This window comes from Patiria miniata, unplaced genomic scaffold (genome assembly GCF_015706575.1).
Source record: "Patiria miniata isolate m_02_andy unplaced genomic scaffold, ASM1570657v1 HiC_scaffold_15, whole genome shotgun sequence".
Taxonomy (NCBI): domain Eukaryota; kingdom Metazoa; phylum Echinodermata; class Asteroidea; order Valvatida; family Asterinidae; genus Patiria; species Patiria miniata.
The window spans coordinates 1,401,459-1,413,957 of record NW_024037053.1 but is presented as its reverse complement, the minus strand read 5'-3'; the positions used below and the strand labels follow the sequence as shown (position 1 = coordinate 1,413,957).

At 39.2% G+C, this 12,499-nt stretch overlaps 1 protein-coding gene across 4 annotated transcripts in view; it reads left to right on the top strand.

Moving 5' to 3' along the window:
- The first annotated feature begins 1,132 nt into the window (after positions 1 to 1,132).
- LOC119722347 (disabled homolog 2-like) overlaps positions 1,133 to 12,499 on the top strand; it is a 32,447-nt gene continuing 21,080 nt past the window's right edge. Inside the window, exons 1-4 of one of the 4 annotated variants that reach the window (XM_038192408.1) lie at positions 1,133 to 1,255; positions 8,082 to 8,178; positions 11,150 to 11,214; positions 12,052 to 12,173. In XM_038192408.1, the coding sequence (XP_038048336.1) occupies positions 11,193 to 11,214; positions 12,052 to 12,173 (144 nt within the window). In that variant the 5' untranslated portion in view covers positions 1,133 to 1,255; positions 8,082 to 8,178; positions 11,150 to 11,192. The remainder of the gene's footprint in view (positions 1,256 to 8,081; positions 8,179 to 11,149; positions 11,215 to 12,051; positions 12,174 to 12,499) is intronic. The other 3 variants (XM_038192410.1, XM_038192409.1, XM_038192411.1) reach the window with 3 other exon arrangements.

Below are 12,499 nucleotides of genomic sequence, written 5' to 3'. Positions count from 1 at the left end.
AAAAGTAGTTTAGTAATCTTTTTTGTATAATCACTTCTAATTACCATCAATAATTATCTGTCGTTCTTGCCTTTTGTTTCCAATTGCATTATTCTGCTAATAAAACACAGGGGGAAAAAGTTGCGGAAATTTAAAAGGGATAATATTCGAAGTTGTTTTTGTAGTCTTAAAAGTTTAAACTACTGGTAAGTCTCGTCGGAGAACACAGTTGCTATTCTTCCAATCACAATTTCGAGTTTCACCTTACTCGTAAACACATTAAACACATGACTGTTTTCATGGCAATAAATACTGTACCGGGTATTCATTTTTGGATCGGACATCGAACGAAAAACTCCACCTAATTAGGATGTCTTTACGAATTTAATTATTTTCGGCTGGGCAAATATAAATCGGCGCAAATAGGGGGCGCGCCTACGTACGTACGTACGTATTTTGTATGCTAGAAAATTGCCTCGTGTGACATCGGCTTTTTGGGCTGGGGGGCGTGAGCCCCCTCCCCCCAAGAAGTTGTACATTTTTATTTTTTATTTTTTTGGAATTTGTTTTTTTTAGTCCCACGATTTGACCTTGGTGATATGTATGTGGCCTATTATGAGTAGTATAATAGGGGTGTTAGCGGCGCCACCAACGTAAAAATAGTCCCCCCCCCCCAAAAAAATAAAAAAATTGTGAGCCCCAGGCCAAATCCTAGGTGCGCCCCTGGGCTTTAGAGGCACAATGTAACAACATGAAGGGCCCATTAAGTGAATTTTTCTTGGGAAGATATTTTGTGCAACTTTCTACTCCTCTTAAATATGAAAACTAATTGACATCCCTTTTTTGGTTAATATTATTGGAAAGTGCAATTCTTTAAACATTTATAATGGGACACAAAGGTGCATTTGCAGGGGTTGCATTTGAAAAAAAATACATTGCATGGGCCCTTAACTTGAAGTAAGACGCCCAAATGTGAAAAAAACATAAGTATAACAGTTTTTCGTAAAAAAACCCCAAAACTATAGACTTCACGCATCGGGGATCAGTGTTTAATACGGTCTATCTAAAATGTTGATTAATAGCGCCCTCTTTGGCTCAGACTGTCTTTGTTATTAGTCTGGATTCGTGAAATTTGATAGGCCAAGGCGTTCTTAATGCCATTTTCCAGTTGGCAGCTGCCAGACGTACGTGAACAGCGATTCGGAGGGTTTCGTGGAGAGCAACGTGGGTAGCTAGCTAGCTCTGTCAGGCCTGCTGGACTGAAGTCTGAAGACAGGTAAAGTTTTTCAGCTTTTTCTCCTGCATGACTGTTTTCGTCGAATTAGTTATATTAGTTTCAATTTGCATCATTATGGTGCATGGGATCTTGAGGCAAATCATCGTACGCGTACGGAAGGTGTCATGAAATGACGCCCGTATGTGTGAGACGTGGTGGGCGGGGCCAGGCTGTATGGTGTGGGAGGAGATTGCATTGGGGCCTATGAACGATCGTGTAGTGTAGGGCCCGGTTCCTATAGGGAACATAAACCACTTTTAAATGATTAGACCGACCAAACTAGTTGGCGACATTCTCATAAACAGGTAGGGTACTTGGGGGAGTACTCGACCAGATAAGCCAGGGAAACTTGGTCCATTCTATTTTAAAATAGGGGGAAGAAGCTCAAACTCCAAATGGATAACATAAGCAATCTTTTATCTTTATTTCAGAACTTACCTGGTCAGTGTTGATGGTCACGATGTATGAACTTTGCCCCAACGTGCCAAGCCAATACAATAAGCGCGGTGATCGAAAACAGCCACAGCAGCGCCCTCTGTTGGTCATAATTTGATCACCCCTATATCAGCCCTGCCCAATAAATATTGTCAGCCAATCATGCATCGAACTGATGACCTAACCAATAGTGATTGACAGGTTGGCTTGATTTGACGTCATCACCCCTGTAAAGTCTCAAAGATTGAACAATAGACAATCAAGGGCAGGAACTGAACATCATGTGTAAAGTTTATTATGACAACAGAATACATCGTACGTATTTTATTGAGCGGTTAGTAACGGCTGATCGAGTTTTCCCCTCGATCGAGTATACCCACACTGTGGGTATACTCGATCGAGGGGAAAACTCGATCAGCTCGATCAATGTATGTCATAGATAGAGAGGGCAGGGTTTTGATTTTTAGGGAAATTTGGGGGTAAAATGAAGATGACAGAGCGGCGACAACACGCAACCTGAAAATAAAGATGGCGATCACCGCACGATGTTCCATGAGCATGCATGGCGCGCTGAATCGCAAGGCACAAACCGCGCAGGAAAATCGTGATTTCTACCCCCAAAAATTGCAAAACGGGTGTCTTTAGAATTGAGAAAAGTCTGCTTTTGATTGTAAATGTGATTTTTGAGCAATAAAAAACATTTTTGACTCTAATTTGATCAAAACAAAACAGGGGCCCTACACTACACGATCGCCCCTATATGCATAGTCTTGTTGTACCCATCTTTGATATTCAATAAGTTCAAACCTTGGCACAATTGCAGAATACCCTGCCTCTCGATCTATGCACCTTGTAGCCGGCTACGGAGTCACGGTTGATTGCCCTCAATAAACATTCTCAGCGCTACCTGTATACTACAGTCGAGTATCGTTATAACAAACTTGTTCGGTCCTAGCCAAATTGTTTGTTGAAGGGAATGTACATCATTGGCTTTTGCTGTAATTTTCAGAAATGAACTATTTGAGGGGTTAGTATATTGATCAAATATTGTTACACTGACATTTTTGAAGTTTTGTGTTCGAAAAGGTTGGAAAAACCAAGAAAAACAAAAACGTTCAAGTAGTCTGGTTCCCTGACTCCACAGAAGATAAAATGGATCAATTTATAGATGATGGAAAATTGTAAGGCAAGGGAACCAGTCTAGCTGGCCTGCACCCGTTCATAAACATGTAACCAATAGCAAACAAAATTTGGGCTGAAAAAATGGTAAATTTGGAGCAGTAGTTGAAAAATAGTTAGGTTTTTCCAACGCTGGTCGGCCGACCACCGTTGGAAATGTATACAAAAATACCATTTTCTTGAAAATGACTTCACACCAGGTGCCATAATTTTACAAGATGCTTGAGACTGTCATTTACCAACATCCTAGTAAGGTATTTCGTAAAAACTTGGTAGTTTTATTTTTCGATGTTTGCAAATGTTGTATATTCCCTTTAATATCAGAATTTTGTATTAATTAAGAGGAACATCAGTCCCATTCATTGTGCATATAAATGCACAGTCGGGACTAAGGCTTTACATTTGTTATAACAAGAATTTGGTATTGACAGAGTTTGTACTGAGGTTGAGGTTGCACAAGTCATTTTGGAGCGATTAAAACACTTTAAGAACTTAACAGTAAAAGGTGTCCTAAACTACACAAACCGTATCATTGTAGGCAAGTACATAAACATTTAAAAGGAAAGATTCCCATATCTGGCCTTCACTAACTTTTCCCTTCAGTGACCTATCAGTCATCAGAAAGTGATAATATGTCCTAAAAAAGTAAAAATTAGCAGCGAAAATATTGAAGCATTTACTGAGAAAACACTTGGAAATGTTCAGACCAGTCTCATAGGTTTTGTGCACAGGGTGTCAAGTGATGGCCAGATATGGGAATCTTTCCCTTTTAAATATTCACAATGCATCTTGCACCTTTGGTCTGGATGACAAATCAGCAATTTGTGGACAAACCTATGCATGCTGTTGTGAACCTCATCTCTGATTAGTCGGAAAAAATCAGACTGTGCTGTCTCACTGCAGCTGATGAGTTCTTTAAATCCAGCATAATATCTAGACCTTTGAATAAACTTCAGAGCTTTTGTCTTGGCAGACATTCGACGAGAAGTCTGTAATGATTTAAATAATAAACATATGGAATAATTAAACACTGCATAATTATTCATAAATCTTTAATTTTATTATTTTTAATTTAAAATGGGGAATTTTAAACTTAAGAAACTGTTTGAAAGGGACCCAAAGATGTACACATTGAAGTACATGTACTTACCGTACTTCAATTCCCGTTCATATGCTTATTTGAATTTTTATATTTCCATATCTTTTTTTCCCTTTATTTTCCCCCCTTTTCTTGGGTTGGTCTTTTGAGTTGGTAAATTTGTTTTGCATTTTTTTTGGATTAAAAATGATAGCTGGTTCAGTGAACAAACATAATGCACAAAGTGTTCGTATTAAAATTTCTACCTAAATTCTAAGGAAAAGAAAGTGAGCGTCTGAGATATCACATCAACAATATCATCTGATGGAAGGAAATTTAATAGATATTGAAACAGTGAAAAAAAGTGTACTATTTACTATTTTTAGTGTTTTCTGTAATTGTAGTTTTTAATGAATTGTTCTGTATAATTGCTGGGCACCTCTGGAAAACAGTGTACCACTGAGAGGTTTCCCCAGGGTAAATAAGAAATAAATAAATAAATAAATAAATAATAAAACCAATTCGTGTTGGAGGACGCACTGGCTGTTTTATACACAGGCACAGCTGACGGGTTATAAGATGTCAAGAACTCAAGATTGCCTCGACCCGCCTTCGGGTGACGTCTAAACACACTAATCCCTCGTGCGTTTCATACACACACAAAGTTTGTGGAGGCGGACCGTGTGTTGATTTTGAATTGGCTGTTGTGCACAGCCTATTTGTAGTACAATTTAGCCTCCAGTGCACACCCCCGGAGTATGAGGTTTCGGCAAGAAATATCGTACCAATACTGTTGAAATTACTCTTGCGAATCAGTGTGTGTGGCGTTTGGCTACAGGTATATAATTCAGAAGTTGGCTGGAACATTTTTCCTGTTAGCGAAAATCGAAATTTTTGGCAAAAATATTCTTGACGCGATGTGGTTAAAACCTTTACCAAAAAGTACACTCTTATAACTAATAATCAGTGAGTTACATATAATGTTTGTGTTAAAAAGAAATAATCATTTTATAGGGTTTTTTTTTAAGAGAAGCAAAAACAAAATCAAGTTTGATGGATGTTTCAGTATCATTATGAATTCAACGTAACTCCCTGGCGTGAAAAATTATACATAAAAATCGGAGGATTCAGGACTATGAGGGTTAATATTTCATTAGGTTGGCAGCTGTTTTATAAATGATGATAATTTTCACTCACTCACCAGAAAAGGAAGGAGATCTTAGTACTTTTTCCATTGATCCATGCAGAACTGGATATAGCATGACCCAGAAACAGGGTTGGTTGTGAAACATGTACTGCTAACTTACATACACACAGTGTAGGCTAGCATTATGATATTACACAGAACACCCTTGAACTTAAAGGTAGCCTTACAGAGAATTCCAGATGTTGCACTCGCCACTCACTATATGTATGCATTAAATACAGAAAATTACACTCTTCCCTGAATGTGCATGATATTATGATTCTCTGCCAAATGTTCCATGTTCTCTACTCTTTCATTGTGATTTTCTTTTGCAAAAGAGAGTGGTGGTCATCAAAAGCAACAGAATGCACCAGTGGTAAAAAGTTGTTGCAAGTTGTTGCATTTAGCAGTCTCCTGATATGATGCATTCCACCCCTGCATTCCATTGCATTTTGCAGGGTACATGTAGGTACCGTACTTCGTACCAAGGCTGGCATGTACATGTTCATAATTCACTGCATTCTGTTGCATTTGGCAGGGTGCCTACAGTGTAGAGAACACCCTGTCTAACAGTAACGTTTCCATAATGAGTTTAATAGCTTGGTGGTTCACATGTACATGTACAATGGATTGGAGGTACTCATCATATCACAGTTGATGTACTGGTATCCTCTCTGATTCCTCTATGATGTTGTATACCGGTAACGGTTGGTACATACTACATGTACCACACTCGGCAAGTTGGCTAAAAAAATTGAATGAAGATTCCTGATAATCAGATACTGATAAAAAGTTGCTAAGAGGTACCGGTATTTCACTTTGTCATTCACACATTACGAACAACATATGCATCCATGTTGTATTGTACATGAACCATCTGCAGGTTGGTTTTCATGGAAAAAGTTGAGAGTTTTAAGTTACTATTCTTGTTTGCCAGTACATCTCTAAGCATACATGTAATGTTAGTTTATCGGGTAATGTAAACAAAACTACATGTAGAAAGGTGTGTGTGCTCTCTGCCTTGTCCAATGCAACCACTCTGGGAAACACCAGGGAAACACACAGTAGACTGTACTGCAAGTACTATCATAAAGCTATACAACCCAGGGATTCTAAAAACTTGATACTTGATAACGCCCACCAGGTGGGGCTGTAAAGTTTATACAGTGGACTGTCACTCAGAGTAGTGTTAAACTTGTTGGACGTGATCCAGATGAAGAGCAGTTAAAAGATGTATTATCTGAATTATGTGACAAGAAAGCAGAGTGTCCTCAAGCATCAAAAGAGGTCCACCCCTTTTTTTTTGAATTTGCAACATCAGGCAGGTCAGCAGGTGCTCTAATAATTTCAGGAAATTTTTGTTGTGGGTCCACCCTTGATTCCCCCCCCCCAAAGTGATGGTGCCCCCTGGTCTCCCCCCCCCCCCTTGAAAAACTGTGTTCAGTGATCCACGAGTGTCCGTGTATACAGGTGTATACCGAAGAACTTTGTGTTTATGGTTTTTCCTATTTATTGTCTATGTTTTGTGTGAATATAATCCACAATTTTGCTCATTTTAGGACACACATTCTAAATACAAATTGGCCTGAAGTAATGGCAGGCATATCTTTATAGTGCACTTTTTGTTGTGTTTGTTAGGACAGGGTCCAAAACTGTAGGGTCATACAAGTACCGTACCTATGAGTCAATTTTAGTCAAATATATAATAGTATGGTCAGATAATAGAAATTAGTGAATTTTTGTGCTTGTTTATGGGACAACCTTTGTGAACCATGTGCACTGGAAGATATCCAGGATTTTCAAGGGGGGGGGGGGGGAGGATACCGGTATCTGAAGGTTGAAATCAATACAACACGTATTACGTGTAAAAACCAAAATGCATTGAACTGGGGACAGCAATATTGTATGATCATATGTAAAGTATGCAGCAAAGTCTGTCCCGAGCCAATATGGCCCATCAGGCCGGCGTTTATCTCCGGTTCAGTGGCATGAAACAACTGAAAATAGTTCTATTCTCCTGAACGGGATGCTACATGTAGTCCATCACAGATTACTCCCCAGCTAATGTCGATACCCATTTAAACTCCTGGGTGGAGAGAGGCAAGTGGGGGTGAAGTGGCTTGCCCAAGGACACAACGTATGGCCAGCAGCTGGATTCGAACCCCTGACCCTCTGATCATGAGTCACGAACCCTAACCACTGAACATAACCAAATGATCATACGTGTACATGGCCAATCATTCACATTGGTCAATATTTTCCCGAAGCTTTTCACAAGAAAGTGCTATGCAGTATGCATACACCTTGCCCGTTGATGCTGATTGTGTGTCCTCTGACACTGAGCACATTTTGCAGACACCCCCTGCCTGTTTGGGAATTTCCCCAGATTTTACTGGTGCGTGTCTCTCTGTAGTCCCATGGAGCTACTCCATGGTACCGGTACCCTACACCAGCTTGAAGTTGAAATGTAATTTCTTGCTCCTCCATGCGTACAGCTTAAATGGAACAGGTTCAGCTGATTTGTTGGAAATTTCTTTAACTAGATTATCCCATTTCTCGAGAGGTCAAAAGCCAATTCCTGGGCTGTTTCGTATCCCATATTATTTTTCTTCTTCGGAAAAACAATCATGATTAAATGTATCATGAAATTCTACATCCGATGTGGTGTGTCTAAAGTTTCAAAAGTCGTATTATTACTAATTCGATTTGTCAAGCTTTCTTGTGAGATGAAGAAGGAATTTCAGGAAAATGTCAAGACCTTGAAAACAATGTACATGTAGTCTACAATGTACATGTATGCACTCTATAAGGAACACTTGTAGTTGTGACAAATTCTAACTCGATGATGAAATAATGAACAGCCCATATACACAGGAAACACAATTGTGTATGACACTGGCCTTATCTTTCAAGTGTTGTTGAGGGGTGTTTATCTTGTACAACTCCAGGTACAAGGGTCAGTGACTGATCGCACTAGCTGCAACCAGCTCCCGGATTTGCTCAATCTCTGCAGTACAAACCAACAACAGTTGCACCAGAAACCAGGTAAGAAATGGACTGTTAAACCTCTTACTAAGCCATTTTCCAGCCTGGTAAACCTTGAAATAAAACTCACGTTGTGTAACTGGAAATGTTCTTTCGAGGTTAACCTCAAAATCTCTGAAAAGAAATGGCTACTGTTATCAGAATTGGTTGAAAATTACAACATGTACAAGTGCTGTGCGTGTGTGTTGAAGACAGTATATTTGAAGTCCATAGGTCACACATTGATACAGGTAGCAGCAGGAAAGGATACACCCCCTGCATATGTCCTAATGTACATACTGTACCATATGATATTGGAATCAATTTCTGACCTGCACTTTTGGAAGATCTTAGAGCCTAGTACTAGTTAAATGGAAATTTAGACTACATTGCATGATTTTAAAGCAGTCCAAATTTGACAACAGTGTGTTAATAAGTGTCTAAAGTACATTTACCACACCGGGCATGACTATTAATTGTTCGGAATACGTACTACATTATTTTGAAAAAGTGTAGGAAAACTGTGTCTTCAAGTGAATCATTTGTGTGTGGTTGAAAAATATCTTCCCCATTGTTTTGTATTTCACATTTATGTTAATGGCTTGTAGTTGTATAATCATGGAGGAATAAATTCCTCCGTGGTACAATTAAAGACAGCTAAGAGAAAGTTTCCCAACAAACTGGTAGCTCAGAAAGTAGAAAAACATAATTAATAAATGAATAAATTAGCACATATTTGTACATACCTGTACGTGTACAAATGTTAAAATAAAGCAAGTTTTAGTTTAGTAATTGAATACCAGGTACTAACCCTAGACCTACTAACACACATTCCTCTGTGTAATGGTATTTGATTTGTAGTCAAATCAATAGCTGGTGGGCCAGAACCACCTGTTCAGGTTATTAAGGTCAGATCCGGGAAGATTGTGAGTTCCTGTTTAAGTGACATTCTGAGAAATAAAGCAATATGAAATTAGTTTGTTTGTCATAAAAACTGATTAATGCCCTGATACATTGTGTTTCTTATAATATAACACTCTTCCATACACTAAGCACATGTACAGACTTGTGTTCGAGGACCGATCTCAACAAAAGATGTATGTTTGAGGACAACAAAGAATCTGTTGTTCTCTTTTTGTGTTGCGGTCCTCTAGTACACGAAATGTATGTAATACAAGAACACTACAGGTTTATACTTCGCGCCATACGGCCACGGACCAGTGCACACAAGCAATGCAACCCACCATTGGATCTTTTCAAAAGCGGGGAAAAACTACTGCACCTGCACAAGAGTTCATGAACCTACATTCATATATCAAGTTGAATTCCAATTTGCAGTCTTGTCAGGTCAACTTAGGGTCAGATGTCAGATGGACCTCTTCTGATCATGCAGAGGTGAAAGTCAGATCCTGGGAGAAAGTTTGAAAGTTTGTTTGCCATATTACTTTGGATTGTACTATGTAAGTCTCTAAATCTATCAACATGCTTGTAATTCAATACAGATCAACTCTTGGCAACAGATACACACATGTTTCATATCATTGTCAGATTCAAGAAAGATTATGAGTGTCCTGTTTTACTTGGAATTGATATGCTGGGAAAGAAAGTGATTTCTGGGAAGGAAAGTTTGTTTTGTCATAAATGAAGAGTTGTGCTTATAATTCAGATTAATGGAAAGAATTCAACCAGAGTTTGTGAAAATAAAATCTTAAAGAGTTCTGCTTATACCGGTAAATAATTCAGATTAATGGAAAAAAATTCAACCAGAGTTTGTGAAAATAAAATATTAAGAGTTCTGTTTTTATTCAGATTATTATTATTATTTTTTTTAACTACCTTTACATGTTTTAAGTTTACATGAGAACTGTCTGGAAATTAACATGCATGTTTGTGCATGTTAATTGTTCAAATATTTTTGACATGTACATGTACATGTACATTTTATCTAGGAATGATTACTGAGAAGGAAACTGTATTTTTTTTGGGGGGGGGTGTTAACGGAAAGAATTAACCCAGAGTTTGTGAAAATAACATCCTTCCCAAGTTGTCTTTTTTTTTAAACTAAAACTTTTAAGTTTATTATGAGGACTGTCAATAAATTAACATGTTCGTGCATGTTAAATATGTGTGTGACACGTACATGTTAATTTTGGCTAGAAATGATTTCTGAAAAGAAAACTGAATTTATGCATGTACAGCTGTATAGTGTATGCCAAACCATATTGGCTGTCTTCTAATTTGTTAATGCCAGATGATCGTGTTCTAAAGTTAACCAGTTGAATTGAAGCACTATGAACAGGTGCATGTGGATGATGTACATGTACTTGTGTGCACATGTACACATGTTCAGGTACAGTGTATTCATGTATATGTACAATGTACATGTAAAGTAAAGGTAAAGGGGACGAACCTGTATTCACAGGAACGGAGTGCCCATCTCTCTTTCGTTAGCGATTGGACCAGACTCATATGCTGCTGTGGGGGGATCGCCACACCTCCTCCACAGCGAGTCTGTTACCTTCCCAGCACTGACGACTGAACAATGCCGGTACCCATTTAACACCTGGGTTGAGAGGAGTAATTTAGGTAAAGTGCCTTACTCAAGGGCACAACACGCATGGCCACGGTGGGGCTCGAACCCACAACCTCTCGATCACGAATCCTGTGCTCCACCGCTAGACCACACGCGCCCCTACAGGCTACATGTACACTTGCAGGATGTACATGTACACTTGCAGGATGTGTGGATTTGAATCATGCCCATGTTTTATTACATGTTACACATGTACACAATACAGCTTTACGTGTACATGTACATGTACAAAGTGGAAAGGAAGGAAATTGGATCCAATGACGTTGAAGTGTCATGTGTCGGTTGATCATCAGGTTATCTCTTCACAGGTAAAGTATACGACCAACTGTACTGCCTGAGCTCTGGGTGCAAAAAATTGACTCTCTTGAATAAGTTTTGTGTTTCTTTCCTCTCCACAAGACAGATCTCTTTGGAATGTTCCAGTGAGGTTTTAGCTATCAACATGTCTGTCAACAAGAAAAGAGGTAAGTACATGTAGTTTTACCATAACTTATCAGTATTTTTTGCGAGGAATCTTCCGAAACCCATTAATTTCTTTGTACACTATTCAACATGACCAAAAGTAGTTTTTTAATGCATGCATGTATTTCATCAGCAAAATTAAGACGCCAAACTCGGTCCTGTTCGATGGGTGCAGGTCAACTCAGTCCCAAACCAACTCGGTCCAAAGCAACTCGGTCTCAAGTTAACTTGGTCCTACGTCAACTCCACCCCTATGGAAAAAAATTAATGTATTCGGACAAAGGTTGGGTAATCTTCAGACATTTTGAATTGTTTGATGTACCCTAATGTGGCTCCCCCCTAATGTGTGATACCATTTTGATATTGGTCCCTAGTGCCTTGCTAGAGCAGTTTTTCCCTGAAATTTCACAGTTGACCTAGAACCGAGTTGACTCGGAATGGAGTTGACTTGGAACGGAGTTGACTCAGAATGAGTTGGATTTTGTGATTTGGTTTTTTTTTTATTTTGTGTCACCAGACAGGGAACTCTGTTGTGAGGAATTGTTAAGAAAAAAATTTTTTTTTGCATTTAAAATAAGAGACCCAAGAATAATCCACTAACGGTGAAATTTACAATGTACCGGTACGTACGGGTACGCACGTATGCACATGAATCTGTTCCGGTTCATGTATGCAAATGTGATTTGTTGGCTGTAACAAAAACCTTGTGGTTTCGATTTGTGGGTTTTTTTTTTTGGGGGGGGGGGGTTCTGCTGGTGTTTTTTTCCCATTCATTATTGTTAAATTTATTACAGTAAGAACATTTTTACATGATTTTAGTTGTTTTCTGCCACCAACAGAAGATAGGGAGTCAAGGTTTAAACACTTTGGTGAGAACTTCCGTGCCAAGCTAATTGGTATCGACACAGTGGAAGATGCCAGGGGTGACAACATGTGCTTAACCTCCATGGGAAAACTCAAGGTGGGTATTGCCGATGAGGGTTTCTGTATAAGGACTTTTCACACTAGAACACCCATCCCCGGGGCAAACTCGCCCAGTGGACACCCCGGGGTGACTTATGATGTTTCACCCTCGAGTTCAACCCTGCACTATTTCGGACTCGTTTCACGCAAACAGTGTTCATCTCGCCCCAGGGCGAGTTCACCTCTGGGATTTGCATGACCGTTTCTCGCACGAGTTTTCAAACTCGGGCGGCCTGTAAGGCAACATATGAAATGTAGCAATCTCGGGGGTTCCATCTCGGGGGTTCCATCTCGGGGGTTCCATCTCGGGGGTAGCTCAAGGGT